Source organism: Typopeltis vanoorti, chromosome 5 (genome assembly GCF_054136105.1).
Source record: "Typopeltis vanoorti isolate ZY-2024b chromosome 5, IOZ_Tvanoo_1.0, whole genome shotgun sequence".
NCBI lineage: Eukaryota > Metazoa > Arthropoda > Arachnida > Uropygi > Thelyphonidae > Typopeltis > Typopeltis vanoorti.
The window spans coordinates 22,585,014-22,611,127 of record NC_143553.1 but is presented as its reverse complement, the minus strand read 5'-3'; the positions used below and the strand labels follow the sequence as shown (position 1 = coordinate 22,611,127).

The following is a 26,114-nucleotide window of genomic DNA, read 5'->3' as shown; positions in this document are numbered from 1 at the left end:
GAACTCTGGATACTTTCGTACAGATGGGTTTGATGGTTTGTGAATTGTAGTTCTTTGTCCAAATGTATACCTAGATATTTTGTTTCTGTTTGCCATGGGAATTTAGTATTGAACATCTGGATATCTCCTTTGGGGGATTAATACCAAAGCAATCCTATGTCAAAGAGTTTGTATTTTTCATAAGTGAACTCTCAATCAGTTGTAGTAGTAGTAGTAATTATCAAAGAAAGAGCCATACAGTTTCATTTTGGTAATGAAAATTATATAGATATAGTGGATATTTTAAGTAGTGTAAGCTAGGGCAACTCTGATGCTGAGGATTGTTTTCTCATAAGCTCTCTGGTCAAAATTGTGAAACTTCCAAATAACTAAATTAAGTATTTACGACCTGATATTTCACTAGCTAAAGTTAGCATTATCAAAAATATTTTTAAGATGCACCCTCAACAGAGACTAGAATTACAATGGCTTCCTGAACAAGGATAGTCATGTGCAAAGAATGTGACATTGGTGTTCTCTACAGTGATGTTTCATGATTATTGCTGACAGATAGATAGGGCAGTACATCAAAATTTATGCAGAGTTACACTATTTCTGTTACAGTTAAAAGGGTTTTGTAGCATGAGTGACTCTAGGAACAGTCTGTGATTTAAACCAGGATCTGTGAAGCATCTCTGCTCTTTTTTTTCCCCATCTGATGAATTTATCTTCAACTAAAGCATGTTGGATTAGTTCACTTTTTGGTTATAAATGCTCAATTTATATTTTATTTTATTTCAGAAATTTTCAACCCAAATAACAGCTACGGAAATCTCAATATGAATGTACAATGTTTCAATTTGTTTGATTATTCATAATACTAATTAAAAATTATTATTATTATTATTACGTGATACCTCCAGGGAGTCCAGGGGACTCATCGAGGGAGGGTACCTACTCTACAACTCTGTCTCTACCACTCAATCCACCAACTACAATGAACTGCAACTACCATCATCATCTACTGCCCATCACCACTGATATTTTCACAGACAATCACAAACATCCATACCCACGGCAAGATTCGAACCCATAGCCTTTCAAGCTGGAGAGCGGATGCGCTAACCACTCAATCAACCAGGAAGACTTATAGAATGAATAGTTAGATTTTGTACTTAGTTTATCTCTATAGAAAATAAAACTAATCTTCAGACATATAACATAACAAAACAAAAAACACAACACAAGTCTGCCAGAGGACAAAGAGTTTTTAAGCTCTTTTTCCTCTGAACAAGGCAGTGGGGGGGGGAGTTTTTATATAAATTATTAGTTAAACCTCCTTTAAATTTACAGGGATTCTTGTCTAATTAGATCATATCAGCTGTGAATAGTGTACATTTTGGGGTTTTTGTTGTTGAATGTATCATTTTTAGTATATCTGGTCAGTGTTCTTTGTACCACATTTCAATAATTATGAACGCATAAATCAGACTCATAAATAGAGAACCCAGAAGAGCTATCAAGTGGGACAAGGAAAGGTTTTATACTAATAAATGTGAAGAGACAGAATTCCAGATGAGAAGGCACAATTATAAAAGGATGTTTTATTTAGTTTGTGACCTAAAGCCTAAACTGAATGTCAACAAAGACAGGAATGGAGCATTACTAACAGGAAAAAAAATTAGAAATCAAAAACAGATGGAAAGAATACTGTGAGAAACTGTACAATAGAGTGGATAAAGTAAATTTGGAAGAGGTCTATCAGCAGGAAAATTCATATTTGGAATCTCCTCCACTTAGGCATGAAATTGAAAGAGCAATTAAGCAGCTTAACAGCAATAAGGCTCCAGGTGCAGATGAAATCCCAGCAGAGCTAATTAAGGCCACAGGGGATGGAGGGTTAGAGCCTGGTTGCCCGAGTGGTTAGCGTATCTGCTCTCCACCCAAAAGGCTGCAGGTTCAAATCCCGTCGTGGGTGTTTATATGGATGTTTATGATTGTCTGTGGAGATACTAGTGGTGGTGGCAGGTGGTAGATGGTGTTGGTGTAGTTGGTGAATTGAGTGGTGGAGATAGATGTAGAGTAGGTGTCCTCCCTCGATGAGTCTTTGGACTCCCTGGAGATGTCAGGTAATAATAATATGTGTTTCAGGGATTACAAGGATATGGGAGACAGGCTCATTGCCTAGAGACTGGAAGAAGTCTGTTTTCATACCACTACATAAGAAGGGAGATATGAAGGTTTGCAAGAACTATAGAACTATTAGTTTAATATCTCATGCAAGCAAAATTTTATTGAAGATCATGCATAATAGGATTGAGGCCAAAATTGAGGCAAAGATGCCCAAGGAACAAGTTGGTTTTAGGAAAGGCACTACAGATCAGATTTTTTGCCTTAGACATATTAGAGAAATATTTTTCTCTTTAAACTCCCTCTGATCAGGTGTTTCTTAGAATATTCTAAAGCTTTTGACTGTGTTCAGCATGTGAAACTGTGGGAAGTAGTGAAAATAATGGGTTTTTCCTCAACACACTATTAGGTTGACAGCCAACTTGTACAGGGAGCAAGAAGACATGGTAAGAACAGGTGTTGGATTAACTGATTGGCTTCAAGTTGAAAAAGGAGTTAGACAAATATGTTTACTTTCTCCTCACGTGTTCAGCATATATGAAGAGGACATCATGCATGACGCATTGGATGAGCTCAAAACAGGAATTAGGATAGGTAGTAGACCGATCAGTAATCTGAGGTATGCTGATGATACCGTACTCCTCTGTAACGACAAAGAAGAACTAGGAGAAATTCTTGTTAAAGTTAACAAGATCAGTAATAACAGAGGTTTGCAACTCAATCCTGGCAAGACAAGGATAATGGTTCTCAAATGAAACACACACAGGGAAGCTCTTGAGAAACAAGTGAGGAAGTTAGCAAGTTTGAGTAGTTGGGATCAATTATTAATGTCAAGAATTGCTGTTCAGAAGAAGATTAGGAATGGCTAAAACAACAGTCAGAGACTTGTCTAAAATCTGGAAGGATGGATCTATCTCCATGGGAACGATTTTGGATGCAGTTGTTTTTCCAACAGAGACTTATGAATGTGAGATGAGACTTGGAACCTAAAGAAGTCAGATTAAAAAAAAGGATAGCTGCTTTTGAGATGTAGTGTTACTGAAGACTGTTGAGGATATCATACAGTGAAAGGCATACAAATGAATGGGTGTTAGAAAAGATCAGTAGAACTTTTAGGCTCCTTAAGGATATTGACAGAAAAAAGTTAAAATATTTTGGTCACATTGAAAGGATGGTTCTTTTCAATTGGCCCAAGCCTGTCATCAAGACTACATTTTGCACAGTATTCTACAAGACTTTTTGTGAAATGCATAGCTTGCAGCATAATCAACATCCTGGTAGTTAGGAATGTGGCAGGAAAGTTAGGAATGTCTGCATAAAATGCAAGAAATGGGAATAGCTCTGCAACATGGATATCAGCATTGTTGATAGCAGTGTCAGAAAAAAGTGAATGCTGACAGAGATAAGTAGTGCAATCGAGGGAAAGGAAGATCATAACGTGGAAAGAGATACAACATTATGAAGTATAGATTTGTTGGATGTGATGTGTCTGGGTGAGTAAGTATTGAGCAAGAGTAGGTTGTTTGGAGAGAAAAAATGGAATGTATGAAGAATGAGCACAGAAGTGAGATTGGAGACTGAGAATGCTAACTGACATGAAGTGGAGAAGAGTAGGAGTGAAAGAGTTATGGGAGTGACTGAATGAGAGAGAATAGAAGAAAGAACTAGAGGAAAACAATGTAATGCAGTAACTGGGAATGGATAGATGACATAAGGGGAGGAAACCAAAGTGTGACGGGAAGACAGTGTCAGAGAAGAAAATTAGCAAGGGATGCAGGTGAGCATTGAAGAGTGGAACTGTGAAACATGTGATGTATGAAAATTAATGATTCATGGAGTGCAAAATAGAACCAGAGGAGGTGCTTGCCCAGATGAATGACAGATAATGTGATTATGCAATTAAGCAAGGTGAAAGTGCAGATAAGATGATCGTGATGTGGATACAAATGACCTAGAGGTGGTGTGAATCGGGTGGCAACAAATCTGAAGTTAATCCTTGAAGATGTACAGCAAATGAATGCGAGAAAGAAGATAGTGAGCATGTTTCTCTGATATAATAATGCAGAATTGAGGAAAACTGCATCAATAAGAGAGAATGTGTTGAAAAAGCTTGGATTATGTTGATGCCTGGAGTGCACTTGAGGACAAGAGATGTATATGAGAACTACACTTCATTTGAATGGGCAAGTGAGTGTGTTAGCGCAAGGAAACTAGAGTTGTCAGGGTGGATGGTCCTTAGTCCAGAGTCCAATGGAGTCTAAATGCAATAATAATAGGTATATAAACACTGACAATGCATTGATATTTCTTTACACAAATGCCAGGAGTTATGGAACCATCATTACTCCTGAGTAGAAAGCTGATGAACTGGTGTCCATTAGCTTTCTACTCACATCACAGGATATTATACTTTTCAGACAAATTATTTAGACTACAAAAGTGTCAGAATTAATTACTTTCATTTCCCGACACTTTGACCTTCACGTTAAGGTCATCATCTGGAGTATATACACACAGAGTATAATATGAATTATACCTCCTGAATTAAGTCAATAACTAGGTATCAAAAACAGCAGCAGTAATGGTAAACAGGAGATGTTTATCATTGGTGGAATCAAGATGACTTCATTTCTACTTTATGTTTATTTCTTGTGGTTCCCAGAAAAATGCCTACAGATATTTTGATTCCAACAATGTGTGTGTAAGGGGAAGTAGGGTATGTATGTATGTGTGTCTCACTGATTCTCCTAGTTACTGATAATTGAAGTACTGTTTTCATTGATGACTTTAACCATAAGGTGTGATTAGGCCTAACAGCTTGCTGGTTATGATTAACAGCAAAACTGCAACTACTGCTACAATTATTCATTTTCTTACAAGTATTCATTTTGACAAACAAAATCTTAATATAATGATAATTGAGTTAAGATTTTAATTTTAATTAACAAATGGTAATATCTACTGCAAACAAAATCATGTAAAGATGTTTGAACGAATTTCAATAATTACGTAATGTCCATATGTCAAAAGTAGCATATGCTTAGCTATAAAATCCTACAATGTGAAGGTTTCCAAAAAGAGACCTACAGGCTAAATTAAAGTGCCTTGCTTGGGGGGGGGGGGGGTCAATTTCTTTAAAGACACACTAAAACTTGCTAGCAGAGCATAATGAAGAGTATAAGTTATCCCCATAAAATACTGTTAGAAACTATGGTATTCTATTTCAAAACTAATTATGGAGTACTTTTTTTTTCTTTTTCAAAAATTTGCTATAGGAAATGCTACACTGCAATGAAATGTTTGTTTACAAGTTTGCATAGGAGTGCTGTTAGTTTATCAATACTAAGAATGGATCTAGATCAGTGTTTTTAATTATTATTATTATGGTAACCTCCATTGAGTCAGAATCAACATGGGAGGCCCACTCAACCATCAATATGTCTATCATAATGAACTTTGAAGTTATTTACACTACCTACATTCACAATGCACTCACTGACAACTCTCCACACAAAAAATCTACTCCTCACACCCTTTTTATAATTTCTTCTGTATTAATCTGATAGAATTGCTTAACTAACTTGAAGGTCTCTAGCATATCTCCTCTTTTTCTCCTATCCACCAACCTTTGTAATCCACATTCTCTCAGACACTCTTCACAACCAACACTTCAGAGTCCTGATATCACTTTGGTTATTCATCTTTGGACCCTCTCTAGGCATGACCAATGCCTTATATAGGGGCACCGACACTACCACCTCCTTATCCTTACATGTCAATGTACTTTTTTATCATTGCAGCAATATGACGTGCAGTCTTTCCAACATGTGAGAAGTACCCTCAGAACTTCACTTATTAATATTAAAACTGCAATCCCACTCATCTGTATAAACAAGAAGTCTATTCAAATCTTCCTATAGAGAATTAAATTAACATCAGCACTACTGATAATTCTACTGAATTTTGCATTATCAGCAAACATTTGAAGACCTCCAGTCAATCCATATGAAATATCATTAACAAATCAGTTGAACAATAAGGACCCAAGAATAGAACACTGAGGTGCCACTGGTCACCTTCCTTTTCGAAGACATGGCTCTACCATGCACAACTTGTTGGTATCGTTTAGAAGGCCAATCTCTGATCCATCTAACCAATATACTATCTATTCTCTGTAGCTTGTACACCAATTTATCATAGTAATCTATCAAATGCTTTTGCAAAATCCAAGAATATCACTGTATATGATTGTTTCTTATCCAACACATTCATCACCTTATCATAAAACATAAGCAGAATGCTAAAACAAGACCTGTCCTTCACAAACCTATGCTGACCATCATAGAGAATCTTATGTTGATCAACCCAATCCTATATTCTATTTCTTACCAATTTTCCCAACATTCTGATCACAACTGCAGATATACACACCGGTCTATAACTGGAAACTTCTGTTCTCAAACCATGCTTGTGGAGAGGTATTACTTTGCCTTCTTTCTACTTCTTAGGAACCTTCGCCACTGAAACTTTCATTAAATAATTAGGACAAGGGCATCACTAACACTTATGCACATTATTTAAAAATACGGGGTGATATGTCATCCATTCCTAAAGCCTTATTAACATCTAACCCAAACAAAACTTGATACACCTCTGATTCTACAATCCCTTCTACATGTAATTATTATTACGGGCAACTCTAGGGAGTCCTTAGACTCATCGAGGGAGGCCCTAAACATCATGTCCACACAACTATACGACATTCTCATAGTATCTATCATACCTTGCCTTGAACTCACTCACCGTTATAGCATCCACAACAGACTCTGGCAGCTTTTTTTACTACTCTAAAATAAATAAGCTCTAACACCCCTGCTAACCACACTCTTGCCCAGCTTCCATAGGTGTCCCCTAGTTCTCCCACCACCAGTCCTGATCGCAAAAATATCCTCTGAATTAATCCTATAGAAATCCTTTAGCAATTTGAATGTCTCGATCATATCTCCCCTTTTCCATCTTTCAATTAATTTCTGCAACCCACAAATCTTCAACCTGTTCTCATATGGTTCATTCCATAGACCTGCTATCATCTTAGTCACTCGCCTCTGGATCCTCTCCACCTCCTCTCCATCAAGAAGGAACAATTTGAGCATAATAGTCGAGATGAGGTCTTATCAAGGCACGGTACAGAGGTACAATAACTTGCTTGTCTCTGCTCATCAAGGTATTATTCAACAACCAAGTGAGTTGATGAGCTGACTTAGCTACTTTTGCAATGTGTCCCCTAAAATTCATCTCCCTATCCACCAACACTCCCAAGTCCCTAGCCTCATCAATCTCATGGAGTACAGTTCCACAAATTTGGTATACTGCTGCTAATCTTTTCACTCCCAAAATGCATAACCTTACATTTTGTCACATTAAATTGACATTCATTCTCCTTAGCCCAGAACTCCAATCTATCCAAGTCGTCCTGCAAGATTTTGACATCTTTTGCATTCACTATTGCCCTACCCAACTTTGCATCAACAGCAAACAAATGAACTGTTCCTTTTAGATCCTTCCCTATATCGTTAATGAACAAATTAAACAGCAGTGGTCAAAGAACAGAACCCAGGGGCACACCACTAGTCACAGGCCGTCTTGTGGACTCTACTCCTGAATACTCTATGATATCTCTCCATCAACCACCCACCTATCCATCTCACCAACCCTATATCCATTCCCATATGCTGTAGTTTACGGATTAGAATTCCATGTGGTATCCTGTTAAATGCCTTTGCCAAGTCCAGCAGAATCGCTGTAAACCCACTACTCTTATCCAGTTCAGCTGTCACAGTGTTATAAAACTTGAGTACGTTACTGAGGCATGATCTATCCTTCACAAAGCCATGCTGTCCCCCTATACAGTATCTCATTTTCAATCCATTCCTGTATTTTTACCTTGACTACTTTCTCCAGGACCTTGACAACGACTCCTGATATGCTGATCGGTCGGTAATTTGCAACCGTAGTCTTGGATCCAACTTTATGCAGTGGAACTATTTTCCCCTCTTTCCACACCTTTGGGACTAAACCAGACCAGAGACTCAGATTAAACAACATGGTCAATGGCACTGATAATTCTTTAACTGCTTCACACAAGACCCGTGCCGGTATACCATCCAATCCCATAGATGTATTCACATTAAGGTTCTGTAATAGACTATTCACCTCCATTTCATTTATCATAATTTCCGTATAAACTAATGGTTCCTTCATTTTTTCAATGTCACCACCTGGATGATATACTTTTGCAAAGTGCTCGCTCAGTAACTCCACTATATCGACTGATTCAGTGACCTCCTTACCATCGTCATTCCTTAAAATCATTTTGCCATGTACAGTTTTTTTCTTGCTTGCAGCATATTGAAAGAACTGTTTGGGATTCTCTTTAGCTTGCATAGCTAGTTTCCTTTCATAATCTGCTTTTGTTTTTTTTTACTACACTCGTTACCCCTGTGGCCTGCACTTTATACCATTCGTGTGCCTGCAGATCACTTCTTTCTTTAAATTCCCTCCACAGTTGTGTCTTTTTTTTAGCTCAAGCTTAATGGTGATATTCATCCATTTACCACCACCTACTTGTTTTACTATTCAGACTCTAGGTATACAATCAGCCATAACCTCCTGTAAATGCTCCTTGACCACTTCCCATGCTCTATCGACATCCAGCCCTTGCACTTATACATGCTATGGCACAGATCCAAGCAATCTCCTAAGCTTGACATAATTGCCAGCACGGTAATTCCACATACACCCTGTCTCAATCGAAAATTCCACACCTTTAGCCACGTTCCAGGTCAAGACCTTATGATCACTCTCACCAATAGGTGGCAACATGGTCATATTCATTACAGTCAAATTCTCAGATGCTATTACCAGGTCAAGCACTCTCACACCCCTAGTATTTTCAATTACATGCTGTCTCAGATAGTTATCCTTTAATAATTGAATAAAATTCATTTCCTTCCTCATATGTGTCCTCTCCTCCTTCCAATCAATGTTACCATAGTTGAAATCCCCAACAATAATTACCCTCCTTCCACTCATTTCATCAATTTGTTTATGCATACTATCTCCACCATCTATTTCATCACCTGGTCTATAGCAGCATCCAATTGTATATTTTATTCTGCCAGTCTCAATCTCACACCAAATAGCCTCAAATGAGCTCCTTTCATTATCCTGCAATACAACTTAAATTCTCCTTGGCTGCAGTTCATCAGCTATCATCAATAACACCCCCCCCTCTCATTTTATTCTCTCTGTCCCTCCTAAACACACTATAACCTACACATTCTATCCCACTAACTATATTATCTTCTGTCAGCCATTTTTGACTAATGCCAATAACCTGTGGCCAGGAAGAGCTAATCAAGACCAAAAATTCTTCCTTCTTGTTCCTAATACTCCTGGCATTAGAATACATGAAATGTAGTGATCCCTTTGTCCCACCCCTATCTTGATGCGTTATTCTAACTATCCCATTTGGATTTTTTGTCCTTAGTACTGGCTTGGGTACATTATCTACATTCTTACACTCAACTGTCTCACCGATGTCCACATATCCACTCTCCCTCCCCCTTGGTAATTCTCGTTTCCCTGGTTCTGCACATCCATTTTCACTTCATTCAACACTTTTTCCAGTCTCCGCACACCAAATCCATTCAAATGCAGGATCCATCTTGTATAAATCCCTTCGCCCATCAAACTCATTCCACACGTTCACGAATTTCACACCACACCATAACCTGCGAATAATGTCATTTGCGATTATGGCCCTCCTTCTAACCTCCTCTCTGTCATACCGCAGCAACAGACTCACCATTCTAACTCTGTCACTCTTTTCTTTCGCTACCTTTAACAATACTTTCAAGTCCTCTCTCATAAAAACTTTATCTCCTTTCAATTCATTCGTACCCACCACAACTATCAATTCTTTCACCCTCTGTTTTTGAGCTCTAATACTCTCTCTTACATCCTTAAATTTCGCACCCAGTAAGTACGATTTAGTTAAACTCCCATCTATCACTCCTCTTTCCTTCATTCCAGAAACTCTCCCACTCTTACGCTTATTTTTCCTTTCAAACACTTGTTTATTTACGTTAGCCGAATCACTCTGGAAAGAGTTTTGCAGGTGCTCTAATTTCTGCTGCGCAATTTGTATCACTGCGCACAACCTAGCGATTTCCCTTCCTACAAATAATTCCTCATTTTTTTATCATTTAAACCATTTTCTCTCTCTGTATAGTTGCTTTCACTTTTTTTTTGATCACCGCTCTCACTGCCATCTTATACATCGCAATTCCCTATCAAGACACTATTTTCACTCACATTCTGGCTTTCTTCAACCATAACTGTCTCACAACCTGACATATACTTCAACTGTAGCTGTTTCTTTGTTGTTCAAAAGGCACACTGTGCAAGTTTCATCTGAAGATGCAGTTGCATGATCGCTACATAAGTGTGTGAACAGCACTGATTTTGCTCTGTGTGCGTGCATGCATGCATACTTCAAAATAAGCATTCACTCTTGTGACCAAGAAAGCATGAGTTGCTCAAGATGCCAAGTGGAAACTCACCACTAGTGGTGATTTTAACTGGAAGGTAAAAGGGAACATTTATCATTGCAATTTGCTCTAGGGTGGACAGGTTTTGCATAAAGACTGCCCTTGTAAAGGTTATAAAATGGCCAGTTCACTGCTCCAAATTAAATTTTGTTTGATGAAAAATATCATTAAGATGTTAAATAAGAACAAAGTTTCTTCTATTTAAAGAATATGATTGCAAGCACACATGAAAGTCCTTCCAAAAACTTCTTAAATGTGAAAAAAGACTAAAGCTTTCAAAAAACTGCTACTGCACATTTCTTTATGGTCTGTTAAAAGCAGCAATTACAGAGATCTCATAGAAGACATTCTACAAACAAAGTAATAGGAGCAAACATATCTTTCCTGTGTTCCCATTCAGATTTTTTTCCCCTCACAACTTAAGAAAAAAATGACAAATCTGGCAAAAACTTCCACCATCAGGACACTTCTTGTATAAAACAATGCAAGGTCAAACTCTAATATGTCTGCCATTTTTGCTGGTTCTTAAAACACTGAGTGAAAACCACAGTAAAAATTTCCTAAAAATGCCACTGTTATCAATTCAGTCCTATGTTCAGTTATTTTGATTATCAAATTCATGTGACGCACATTCAATCTTTTAGAAAAAATAAATGCATCATTTATTAGTGCTGAGTTACTTCAATATATTACTTAACAGTAAGATGCTACATAACACAAAGTTGTAGATTGGCTGATGTGATGTTGCAAAATGTTCTGAGACACAATAAATAAAATGTTTCTTTCTGCAAAAATTGAAGATTGAGAGAAAAAAAAATAAACAGAAAATAATCCTTTCATTTCATTCTCCATCTCCCCCCCAAAAAAATAAAAATTTAAATTAAAAAAAATGTAATCATTAATACCGTTCAAGAATTAAATTCATCAATACACAGAGCAACAATGCTGCTGTTCAGACTTTAAAAAGTTTTCTGGATAGGTTTAATGGAAGGCTGGAAGGTTCCTATAAAACTCTAAGTTTATACCAATAGACATTAAGAAAATATTTTATGGAATATTGAGATATTACAAGATGAATACATATACACATACATGCAAATTAGAAATCAACAAGAGCTATAGGCCTGGCATAAATCTCTTACACAACTGCTGGATTGTGGATAGCATTTTAGGAGCTTAACTAAAATTTCTGTCCCCACTTCCAGCTAATAAGCATTGAAGAGACCCCCCCCCTTTAAAACTTTAACGCTTCCTTCCCCAACCTCCAATGCTTTTATTGAACCTGCTAAACCCTCAGGTATCCCCAGTACTGACTGCAATGCCATGAAAGAAGTCTAAAGAAGTCTAAAAAACAAGTTGTTTTTTAAGAAGTCTAAAAAATGACAGGTGCTGCTAAAATCATATGATATAAAATTAATAAATTTACCAATATAAAAAAAGCAATATCTATTATTATTATTATTATTATTATTATGTGACACCTCCAGGGAGTCCAAAGACTCATCGAGGGAGAGTGTGCCAACAGCATCAAATGATTGATCCCCTTCCAACTATCTCTTAAGTGCTCAAACTTGCTTAACTTTTTGCATGAGCCATTAGAAGCAGAGGCTGTACCAATCGACCAACCTAATATAAAAATTTTTCACCAAAATACAATCTACGTGATTTTTCAAAAAAAGACTTATCAAAATTCTAGGACAACAGAAAGCAAAATACAGTATAAAAAAAAGAGTGTTATCAAAAAAGAGCACATGAGGGAAAAGCAATAAGGATTATGAAACAATTGCAACTTTTAAGGATTATTACATGAACAGCATTTCTGAACAGCCAATGCAAGCAACTACATGCAAGGTGGAGTTCTGGAAAAATTATAATCTAAAAAATGCTACTAAAAATAATCACAAAGCATGGCACCAAGTGACATCAAGTAACATAACAGCTGTAAGGAAAAAATCTTCTGCCACATTGTGTAAATGATTTTGTATGCTTTACCCAACAGATGGATTCTGTTGTAGAAGAAATAGGCCTAACTCAGAAGAGCTGAGTTATAATGGCCTAATTAATATCAGTGAACAATGTACATATGAAGAACAAGGTGACTGTGATACAGAAAAACATGTACTAATGAAGGACATAACTTTAAAACAATTTGAATCATTGGTTCAAGCTGTTGAAACTTTAAAACAAAAAAAGTTAGGAATACTGACCCTAAGCCTGATGACAGTATGCAAGCAGCTGGAATATCAAGAAACTTAGGGTAACAGCTATAAGATGTTACCCTAAGATTTACATACAGAAAAAGAAAAAGTAGTACAAGCTACCTTGTTCAAGTATTTCTCAAAATTTTCTTTTAAATGTGTTGCTCCCATCCACAAAAGGTTATTTAAATACTTATAAGTACATTTTGTATTGCGGATGGGCTAAGATTTTTTTTTGTTTTTTTTATTAATTATACATATTTGTATTTTTAATTTATTTTTTACGTGGTGGGGAAATCCTGCTCTTAGAGACCAAACATGGAACTTTTCAAGCATCCTGGTTTGAAACCCAGACCATACTGGTTAGAGAGCAGTTATGCTAACCACTCAGCCAACCAGGTCAGTGAACATCTTCAACTAATCCATACCTTAGGATAGGGGATCTGCTGATTAGGGATCATGCAGAATTAATGCAGCTGGCATGTCACTCCTCTGCTGCCTCTCCTAAGAGGCAAGTATTTATGCCTGTAAATCTGTGTGTTTAAAGGGCCAGTTTGCCTGTTTTGAGGAAAGAAAACCCTGAGCTTCCAAGAATAAAAACCCTCCGCCTCCATAACTAACATAAAAGAACTCAAAAGGTTCCTCATGACACAGACTCAATTCAAATGCAAGTCTTTTCAATGAAAGACCTTTTCTATACCAACTAAGATATGCAGGCACCTATTAAATATAGTATACTTGTATGTATAATTATGAATGCACATTATACAACGTTTAATAAACTTTCAATTGTTTCAAACATGTTATTGTCCTTTACAGTTATATTAGAAGTAAAAACTGCAAGAAGAAATGTATTTTAAAATATTCAGAAAAAATTTTGAAAGTCAATGGATGAGTTACATTTTTTATTTTTTTGCTGATTATATTCGATTAACACATTCTCACTTAGCAAAGCATTTTCATGGGATAGATTAATCATGAAAAGGCAAGTGATTTTTGTATATAAACTAAGAATGACATAAAATACATACAGTTTATGACTTAACCTAAAGAAAGACAATTCGTTAATACAGTTTGGATTACTAGAAAAACTCAAAACTTCAAAAAAAGGTACCAGTTATCATTTTATAAAAAAAGATGACTGCAATAGAGAAAAGTGAAGCAATACTATAGAGAGCAAACTAGGGGAAAAAAATGGATTCCAAAAAGGCAAACTTATAACAGAAATAGATGCTCAGACTTAATCATTACTTTAAGAATTAATAACTGACAAGAGACAAAAAAATTAAGACAAAAACTGTTTAAAATATTAGTTTATTTAAATATACCAACTCTCATAATCAATGCAAGAAATATGCCAGAAATAAATAGCATTCAAATTAGAACAAGTATCAGAATAGAAAGACATATCAGAGAAATACATTAAAAGTGTACTCTATCACCTCTACTTATATATACACACTGAAATAGTTTATAAGGCAGTGTAAAAATAATCAGAATTTAACATTATGAATATTTTTACAAATTGTTGATGGTATGTTATTAGTTTTGGTTTCAAAACACATATTGTCAGCATTTGCGATGTGCCCATTATTATTATTATTACATAACACCTCCAGGGAGTCAAAAGACTCATCGAGGGAGGGCACCTACTCTACCACTCTCAGTCTCACCACACAGTCCACCAACTACAAAGAACCGCATTATCTACATCAACGCCATCTACTGTCCACCACCACAATCACTACTAGTATTTTCACAGACAATCACAAACTTCCATATTCAACCAGGCCATCGGACAAGCAGGCCGGTGGTTATTGATGTTATTTTGTCAAAATGAAATGTAAAGCATTTAAAAAATTTATGTACTTATTGGATTTGGACAGTTGTGTTACTTTCAGAAATTTTATTGTAGTTTAAAATTATTAAGTACCGTGTTTTATAAAGACATTCTCATTACGCTAATGGAGACAACATGTCAGCCATTATACCTAACTTCTTGCTTGCCACTTTCATGGAGTGGGCATGCTCGCCAAGGAGTTTGATGCATGATTGACAGCTGAAAGAGAGAGCATTTGGTATTGAAGTAAGGAGAAAAACAGAAGAGCTAATGGAAGTTTAAGAATGCAGATGGGAGGAATTTTGTTCTTATGAAGTTTATCTAGTTTTATGTGACAGTCAGAAGAATATTAATAGTAGATTCCGAAAAGGAATAGTAGAACTACGAGTCTATAATATGGAGGAGTTGAGACTGTCAACAAGTAATTAATAAATAAAAGAAGATATTTCAGTCGATGTTCTAAATTTTAGAATCTAATGTCCGCACGGTTAGCCTAGTGGCTATGCGCTTCGCAACCATATGCCTGGGGAAGGCGTGTCCTAGGTTTGATTCCCGTCGGTGACGTGAGGAGATTGAAGGATCTTCCTCAGCCATAGCCAAGTTAGCCAGTCTTGGGCGTGGACAGCAGGGTTTTTTCTCCAGTTTATTCTGGGGTTTTTCATCCCGCAAAGTAGGCAAACTGGCCTTGAGAACTCAATACTACAGGCCATAGGATACACCGGGGCATAAGGCTGACCACCTTATCCTGTAAACGGAGTGAGGTCCGATGATCAATGGACCCGCGACACCGCAAGGTAAAAGAGGGTATAAGAAAGATGATGAAGATGATGAAGGAATGTTCGAGGAAGCACTGATTGGAAATTTTCATCTGTCGATATATCCAGTGTCTTTAAGGACAACAGATATATTTGTTATTTATACTGGAAAGGGCAACGGAATTAGCTCAACTTAGATATGTTGTTTTTGAAATAGTAGAAGAAACTTTGTTTTTCTCCGGTACAAAAATCAATAAATTGTGCGTCAAACCGAAATGCAAGAGGTAAGAGTATTTATACTTCAGTGAGGAATAATACTGTATACTACATAAGGGTATACGACATAAGAAAGGATCCTATGGAAAAGTAGAAGAAATGTTTACATTTTCGATAAAGACCTAACAAAGAAACTAACTATGAACATTTTTGTTGTTGTGAAAACAAGGTGTTTCATCTGGTAGACGTGATTAAGTATATGTTCAATCCAGTAATAGAATGAGTCAGAGAATGGATGATTTTAATATTTTTGGATAAGAAAATCTTTAAAATGTAGTTTCTTTTAGAAGGCCTTGGATCCAGTATTTTGTAGTATTGTAATAATAGAGATAATCTCACAGCAAATGGCAATTAATAAATATCTTCTCTAAACAGCAGAAAACCAGGTAACAATTATTTTAATTAATAACATAATGTTTCCTGCCTGATAAACTCTTCCATATTAATGAACCAGCAAGGTCTATATGCATGTGTGTGTGTGTGTGTGTGTGTGTGTGTGTGTCATATAAATTTACAAACAATAAAACCTATTTGGAATACATGCAAATCCACAAACAAAGCTAACAAACAAAGTAAACACATTACAATTAATGTGTTTACTTTGAGACCTGAAGTGGCCTGAAAAAGTTCCGTATTTGGTCTTTAGAGCAAGGTTTTCAAGGCTATGAAAATAAATAAAAAATTATCCAGTTAATAAAAAAATAGAGAAAAAAAACCTAATCCACTCATGATACTAAAGTACTATACCTAGTGGCTGTGATACCTAGTGTTAAGAGAAAAAAACAAAAATGTGTTTAAATTCAGCTGACTGCACAGGAGCACTAATGTACTACAGGAAATTGCAATTTCAGGGATCAGTTGACCTAAGGAGCGAATCTTTGAAGGATCGCTGTTTCAGAAGTTGGACAGAAAATAAATTATTGTCTCTATAAAGCAAATATAATTCTCTCTAAGGAGATCTGACATTACTTTTCATATCATCATCAAATTCCTGCCATGTACCCTCAAGGGGTGTACAGGATATGACAGTACTACATGAAAAAATTACATCATAACTAACTTCCTTTCTACAATTTTCCTCCAAATCAGTCTGTTACTTGTCAAGACTCCAACATTATCAGATCTTATATTTCTATCGTCTAAGGCACTTTGTACCGTATCAATCCACCTATATCTTGGTCTTCCTCTGGGTCGTTTTCCTGCTAACCTGGCAGAGAACACTTGTTTTGCTAATCTTTCCTCTCCCATTCTATTTAAGTGACCATACCATCTGAGATTAGCTCTGCTAACGCATTCCTGGATGCTGACAATGTCAAGTTCTTTCCTAATATCCTCATTTTTAATATGATATTGCCATTGATGCCATCTGTTCACGCCTCTAATCTTTCTCAGGACTCTCATATCTGCGGTCTCTAGTCTTTGGTCAAGTGTTTTACTTCTGACCCAGCTCTTAGATCCATAAGTTAAAATTGGTTTGAACACAGTCTTGTATACAGCTAATTTAGTGTTCCGACTAATTTCTTTCTTATTCCATATGAATTTATTCAAATGACTTCCCACGATACCAGCTTTGCTGATTCTGTTGTATATTTCTATATTTAGTTTACCATCTTCAGTAAAAATTGTGCCTAAGTAGCTGAAATGTTTTACTTGTTCCACAGGTTCTCCATTCACAACACAGTTGACATTTTCAATGATTCTGCCTATTTTCATTGTCTTTGTCTTTTTATTGCTGACCTTCATACCATATCTATTACAACAGCTATTCAATTTAGTCAGAGAATCTTGCAGACTTGTAGCGGATTTATTTAGAAGTATAACATCATCTGCATAAAGCAAAGAGCTGACATTAACATCTCCAATTTTGATATCAGGTTTAATACCACATTCCTTCATAATGTGATCCATATAGATAATGAATAACAGAGGGGTTAATGTACATCCTTGTCTCACACCAGATTTAACATTAAACCATCTTCCTGTACTTCCTTCAATTCTAACTGCTGACTCACAACTCAAATAAAGACTAAGTATTGCTTGATATAATGCCCCATTGACACCATATAACTGCAGCGTATTGAATAGCTTCTCTCTTGGCACCTTGTCATATGCCTTTTCCAAATCGACAAAACTTAAATACAGATCTTTGTTATATTCCCATGCTTTCTCGACTATTTGTCGTAAAGAGAAGATCTGATCCTGACAGCCCCTATTTGGCCTGAATCCAGCTTGTTCTTCACCAAGCTTTTCTTCCACAATTCTTCTCAACCGTTTCTCAAGTATACTTGCATAGATCTTGCCAGGAACACTCAGTAGGGAAATACCTCTGTAATTCTCAGATTCAGTTTCATTTCCCTTTTTATATATGGGTACTATGAGAGCTCTACTCCAATCATCAGGAATTCGTCCCTCTGTCCAGGCTTTCTGAATTATGCAGTGCAGCCACTGTAAGACTCTTATACCACCATACTTCAGCATTTCTGGTCGAATATCATCTACTCCTGCAGCCTTTCCACATTTCAAGCCTTTGATGGCTTTTTTCTACTTCAAGTATGAATATGTATTCCTGACTGCATGCCTGGTCAGTGTTTTTTATCACTGTGCTGTCATCACTGCTTGTTTCATTTAGCAGTTTTTCAAAGTAATTACTCCATACTTCAAGGATATCTTTTTCTCCTGTTTTCATTTCACCTTTATCATCTCTAATTCCTTTTACAGCACTCTTTCCTCCATTCCTAAGCTTCTTCAGCAACCTCCAAAATATTTTGCCACCTTCTTGATATTTATTTTCTATATTCTTGCCAAAGTCCTCCCATGACTTTTGTTTAGCTAGTTTTACACACTGTTTAGCTTTCTTACATTTGTCTCTGTATTCTGTAAGAGTAAATGCTGACTTATTTGCCAGGAACTTTTGATATGCTTTCTTCTTTTCCTTCACTGCCTCTTTAACTTCCTGTGTCCACCAGGAAGTTCTGATTTTTTTATCCTTGCACACAACCTCACCACATGCCTCTCTGGCAGAATCAATCAATGTTTCCTTCAGAGTTTGCCAATGAATCTCCAAGGTTTGATTCCTGTTCTCAAACTCTTTCATTTTCTTTTCAATAATATTTCTGTATTTTAGTCTACAGTTTACATCTGAGAGCTGCTCAACTTTTATTCGCTTTAAAACTTTCTTACATGTTATTCTTTTCAATATGAAATTCAATTTTATCCTGCTCAAGACTAAATAGTGATTGCTTCCAATTTCAAATCCTCTGTACACTCTGGTGTCCTGCACCAGGGAGAAAACATCACTATCAACAATAACATAGTCAATGAGACTTTTCTTATTCCTTGCCTCTTCTCTCCATGTGAATTTGTGCACATTTTTATGTTGGAACATGGTGTTAGTAATAACCAGTCCATGTCCTGAGCAGAAATCCAACAGATATTTGCCATTATTATTAGCTTTGCTCTTTTCTCCAAATTTTCCCAAAATATTTTTGTATGTCTCACAATCATTTCCTACTCTACTATTTAGATCCCCAACAAGGACCAACTTTTCCTTTTTCATTGTGTCAGTTGCTTTTTCTAAAGCCTCAAAAAATTCCTCCACTTCTACCTTAGTAGAACCTTCTGTGGGACCATAGGCACAAATAAGTCTCATTATCCAGTTCCCCATTCTCATATTTGTCCACATTACTCTACTTGAGACTGGCTGCCATTCAAGAAGATTAGCCTCGTATTTTGTGTTGAATACTATGGCTACTCCTTCTTTTCCTTGATTGTCATTGCCTGAATATAACATTTTGTATTTATTGCTCAGAAAGATCTCACCAGTTTTGGTCTTTTTTTGTTTCAGTCACCCCTATTATGTCGATCTGGTACTTATCTAATTCCTCAGCTAGCTCCATTTCTTTGCCATTCAGGCTTCTTACGTTGATAGTACCGATCTTTAACTCTGGTGATGTTGAGTTGGGGTTTGTTTTCAGATTTGTTCCGGTAGCTGACTTTTCGCTGTTCGCCCTGGTTCCCTGGCGAAAACAACGGGGGCCTTGTTTAACCGGGCGACGCCCCAGCCGGCATGAAATTTTGTCATGTTGTACCATCATTTTTTATTTTGGTTTAACCAATAAGAATACAATTTGGTCGGCTAAATCCCAAATTGCCAGCCCATCCTCGTTCGTTCAGTATCAAAGTAGATACCCAACAGGGTGCACCACGAGAAGGTGAGGATTGGACATTAGGTCAGAAGCCCTGGTCGGTTCTCCGCATTCCTTTAAAGGCTATGTGGAGGTCTCCTCTCAGTTATACATATCTTGTTTATATATATATATATATATATATTTATATATATCTTGTCTGACATGTATAAAACTTTTTTTATATATCTTTTTAAGACATACAAATAATTAAATGGACATTCTAGAATTACTCTACATCAAATACTTTACAAAACAAGCAAAATATTGCATTCAGATGAAGGTTCTGTAATTTCACTCAACCATATGAACTTCCTTTGCAGCATATCTTTTATTGTTTTTATTCACTCATTCATTCTGCCTTCTCTCAAATTCCTTAGAATGTATTCAAAGTTAAAAGGTCTCACTTAACTAATATACTTGCATATGTCTTTTTTCAGTAAGCTAGTTTCCTTAATCTTGCACATCTTTCATTTTTATTAAGTATGCATGAAGAATAATCACTTGAACAATAGGAATACATTAATCAAGCAGTTCCAAATGTATTTTCAATAAAAGAAATTTTACTACAGATTCCACATTGCTTCTTGGAACATATCACTTGCTTCTCATATACAAAGGCTTGATACATTATACTGTCCTTCGATTATGAGAAGGACAGTATAATGATTTAATCTTTTCTGAGATTAAAGAATTTAACTTAGTATATTTCCACTTTTCAGCTCTCTCTGCTGACAGCTGAAATTCCAGGGATGACCTCTTGTTCTACATTCACTAGCCAAGTGTTGAAACATTTACCCTGCTTCAATCCTTTAAAACCTTTAAGACTTAAATGTTATTATATCCCCTCTTTTTTGCCTACCAACCAACTGATGCAATCCATACACCCTCAATTTATCGTCATAGGATACAAACCACACCAATCACCATCTTGGTCACTCGCCTCTCAATCCTCTCCATCACTTCATCCCAAAGAAACCAGGAGATTAGACCTGAGCACAGTATAATCCAGATGTGCATGCATCAAGGGCTTATAAAGAGGAATAACAACTTCCTTATCTCTACTTGTATGTTCTTCAATAGCCAAGTAATCTTATTAACTACCTTAAGGCAACATACCCTCTAAACTTGAACTCTGTCCACCTACCCTCAAACCTTCACCTCTTATTACCACTCCTAAATCCCTAGCTTCATCTATTTCCTGGAGTACAGTTCCATGAGCGTGGTATATAGATTGTAATCAATTTTTGCCTGAAATGCATCACTTGACATTTCTCCACATTACTCTGATACCCATTATCTTTTGTCCATACTGACAGCCTATTTAATTTATCCTGCAAGCTCTTCACATCTTGATTAACTATTACTCTAACTATTTTGGATCATCTGCAAAGAACTAAATATTTCCTTTCAGATTATTTCCTATATCATTTATGTACAAATTAAACATTAGCGGTGCTAGAACAGAATTGTGTGGCACACCACCATTGACCTGCTCTCTCTCCTGGATTCTACTCCTTCATAACCACTTTGTTGATATCTGTCCAGTATCCACACTCCCTTCTATACACATAACAGTCATATCCATCTCTGTTTGTTGTAACCTGCATAACAGGGATCCATGTAGCACTGCTATTATTTATTATTATCAGAGCCTCCTGGGAATAAAGAACTCATCAAGGGATGCTATACATCACCCAAACAAGATGTCATACCTTCTCTTGAATTCATTCACACTAGATGAATACACTACCTTTAAAGGCAAACTATTCCACTCACTCACTGCTCTGTGAGAGGTAAACTTAGTTATTAACCATTTCTTGATTGTGAATAAACTTAACTTCCATGGAAGCCCACATGTCCTCTCCCTACCATTCCACATACTCACTGTCCTCAATCTAAATCCCATAATCCCAATATAATCTTTGTAACTCTTCTTTGCACTCTTTCCACTATGCTATGTGACCTTTGAACTTCAAATTCCTATCCACCAATAAGCCAAGATCCCTTGCCTCTTCAGTTTCTTGTAGCATAACTCCACTAATATAATATGCCACTGTAGCTCTAATCACGCTGAAGTGCATAACTTCACACTTACTAACATTAAACTGATAGCCATTTTCGTTTGCCTAAATTTCAAGCATTTTCAAATCATTTTGTAATTGCTGAATATCAGTAGCATTACTGATTATCCTGCCTATCTTCGCATCATCGGAAAACAATTGCACACCTGATATTAGATCCTGCCTGATTTCATTAATGTATAGACTGAACAATAATGGCCCAAGGACTGAACCCTGAGGTACACCACTGGTCACCTTAAATCTGGCAGATTCACACCCACTGTAAACAACTTTCTGATGTCTGTAAACCATCTCCTGATCCAAGTCAAGAGTTTATATTCCAATCCCATATTCTCCAGTTTATGCAACAGCCTTTCATGTGGTATCCTATCAAATGCCTTAGAAAAATTCACCATTATAATAATGTATCCATAAAATAAAAATGTTTTGCAAAAAAGACCCAGAGAAAGATAAAGAACAGGCAGACTAATATAGTAGGAATTGCCTTAGAAGGCGGAAATATAAGATAAGATCCAATAATATTGGATTCTTGACAGAAAATAGATTAACTCACACAAAAATTGTCAATAGAAGTTAGTAATGATGTAATCTTTCATGCAGTTCTATCATAATATCCTGTGAATCCCCCCCACACACACGCACAGAGCACATATTGCAAATTTGATATTAATCTTTCTTTTTATATACAGTAAGTCATCAACTTACGTGGATTCGAGTTACGTGAATTTGTAGATGTGGTCGCAGTACTTCCAATTACAACCAAAACATTGTGAACATAATACCACTACTTGGTAAACATAATAAATGACTAAAATATAAAACCGAAAAGATTAGATTTATCACAGGTAAGATATTAAAATTGATGATATTACGAATCCATTTATATTTTATAATGAAATATAACATTACTAGAGCTTGTTAGAATATAATTTCTGACATTCGAGCTGCCCTGGTTTGTGCTACTTAAAAGACTCCAGCTGTTTCTAGAGTTCGCCCTTATTGTTTTTAATAAGGGCAAACATATGGACATGTGGTTCCTAGTAAGCTGATGCATGCAGCTGATAATGTCATTACCATTTTGTTTGTTTCTACTTTGTGCAAGTTGTGTCTTGCTAACAAGTGAACCGGGGTTCACTTGTTAGGTACTTACTGTAAACAAGATATAAACTGTAAACATGCCTGATCAACGTGTTTAAAAGTCATGAGAATAAATTTATGTATTCACAATGATAAGAAGAGGATCATTATAAATATGGAGACTAAAAGTAGAAATCATTAAACGACATGAAAAATATAAGTTTGTAGATTGCATGCTTATCAAATGAATGAGAATCGACTATTAGAACAATTATAAAAGATAAAGTCCGCATTATGCAGCACATGAAAAGTTCAGTCAGAGCAATCTACGATCACTTCCAAGAAAATAAGCATATTAATAGAAGAAATGGAAAATTAGTGATATTGATTGAAGATATGCAAGAGAAAAACCCAAGATGCTATTGCATGTTATAAACTGATTTATGATGAAAGAAGGGGAGAAGCTGCAAGAGTATGGATTGTACATTTAATATTTCATATTCATAATGATGTGTAATATTGTTTATATCAGTTTTCTTACAATTATATATGTTTTCATATATATTGACTTGTATATAAATATATCATAAGCAGACTCTGTTATAGCTTTAATTATCCTTTGAAAGGAATATATTTGTCAAAAATTCATCGCATTTAAAGCACTGTTCGACTTAGCACAGATTTTCAACTTGACGCAGAAACCTTCAGTAAGAAGGTTTCAGCATACTGAAGGTTTCCATTAAAAAAAATTTCCCTTACTCATTGATATGCCTTCGAAGATTATCTCTTAGCTGATTTTTATTCTGGTCTGGATGCCACTTTTCTGTAGAAAGAAACTTTGACACATAGCCTTCTATTCGCTGACGAAGGTTCTGATATGATGGCTGGGAAAAAAAAATAATAACAATTAAGTAAAATAAATAAATGAATACACATATAATATATATGATGTTACACATTACAATTGACAACAAAGTGCTGAATAGCAATAAATTCTTAAAATAAACTAAGTACAAGATTCCAGTATAAAGGCAAGAAAAGAGAAAGAGTATGCAGAAACCTACATAAGCTACTGTCTTTGACTATTAGCTAAAGATGGTGATGAAGAGACTGTTTCGAATGGCAATTCCATTAGGAGAGATGTGGAAAATGAGTAGACACAATGTACTGGTGTGGATGACACATGTCAGTTCAGACTATACAGTGTTTTGATATTTTGTGTCAGAGAATGCCAAATCTAGAATCCTCTTTTTTTTGAAAGAGGATTCTAGATTTTTTTTTTACCTAATTTGGCTTAAAAGTTCCACCCCACCCCCATATTTTATAATTATCTCCAATTTTTACACTAGAAAGGAAAATTAAACATGACAATAGAATATATTATTTTCTATGTGAATTGTTGTCAAGAAAGTTCACAGAAAGAAAGTTCAAGAAAGTTCATATTGAGCTGCCTTACTTTCCCATAATGCACCTCTTTCTCATGCAATGTATAATGTCACATAGTGAAATAGTGACTACTGAGTTTTCACAATTACTGAGGTATCATCACTGGGATCTGACTTAACATTTGTTAAATTTATTCATCTGCTGTCTCTGCACCAAAATTCTGAAAATTACCATTAACTCATTTTTTTTAAATCCCTGAAGCATGATCTCCTGCATTCTAACTACCTACAAAGAACTTCCTTGGTAACTAACATCCAAGGTTGGTTATCATATATTTATCATAGAAACCTATAGTTATCATAGAACTCGTTGTCGTTGGCCACTAGAGGGCTACATGGTGTGTAGTCCTCTAGTGGAGAGAGCTCTCTTAGGAGCTCTCTAGTTTGTAGAGAGCTCCTAAAAAGATATATGCTTGAATCTTACATAGTATTGTTTACTTTTCATATCTTAGCGTGTCTGTGTGATTTTGTGTTTTCTGAGTTATTTCAATTAGTAATTGGCATAATTAGTAATATGGCGCCAATGAGAAGGAAAACAATGGGGACCAAATCATTGCCGTATTCATTCAAAAATTTTAACATAAGGGAGTTTGTACAGTGCAATGTCTGTGGAATGTATGCTTTCCCAAAAGAGACTGGAGTTTGGTTAGATAGTGATGGGACTTCACAAGGCACTGGAAGCATTGGAGAGTCAAACTGATCCATGACTGCTGCACAGCCTCCCACAATGTACAGAGATTGGTTGGAGCAGGGTCCAAGACACATATATCTCTCTCTTGACAACATCCCAGATGTGTTCAATAGGATTGGGGTCAGGGGACCTCGGCGGCCAGCAAAGCATCCTCATGTCCATGGAGTGTTCATCCACCCACTCGGCCACAACTCAGGAGCAGTGGGCTGGTGCATTGTCTTCCTGTAGGTACAGGTCTCCTGCAGGGTGCTGTAGGAGCAGAAATGGGTGCACATGATCTGACAGCAGGTCACTCTATCATTCACCGGTGAGGGACAATGGTAGATGTACCAGGAGACCCATTTCATCCAACATAAACAGTCCCCATACGAGCATACCATCACCAGCCTGAACTGTACCCTGCTGGCACGAGGGATCCATCGCTTCATGTGCTTGGCGATGTGCTCGTACCCTGCCATCGGTATGTACCAACGTGTACCTCGACTCATCAGTCCAGGTGACCTTTTTCCATTAGTTGAGGGTCCAATGGCAGTGTTCCTGCACCCGTGCTAATTGTTGTGGCTCGTGACGTGCAGTGAGCAGAGGTACCCTAGTCAGGTGGTGGCTTCTGTACCCCATAGCAAGGAGATGGTTCTGGATGGTGTGACTGCTCACATGTCGTTGTCCAGGACTGAACTGGCGAGTGATCTGAGGCACTGTGGCCCGTCTATCTGCTGTTACTATCCGAGCTAGCCAACCGCATCCCCCTACCATCGACACGTTGTACACCATGGCAGTTTTCCCTGGCAGCTGTGGTTTTACCCGATTCCATGTACTCACGATACACACTTGACACAGTGGCCT

At 36.6% G+C, this 26,114-nt stretch overlaps 1 protein-coding gene across 2 annotated transcripts in view; it reads right to left on the bottom strand.

The window, feature by feature from the left end:
* LOC150106264 (uncharacterized) overlaps window positions 1-26,114 on the bottom strand; it is a 379,399-nt gene that overhangs the window by 309,866 nt on the left and 43,419 nt on the right. For both annotated transcript variants that reach the window (XM_090393059.1, XM_090393060.1), the window contains exon 2: window positions 23,895-24,019. In XM_090393059.1, the coding sequence (XP_090249185.1) occupies window positions 23,895-24,019 (125 nt within the window). The remainder of the gene's footprint in view (window positions 1-23,894; window positions 24,020-26,114) is intronic.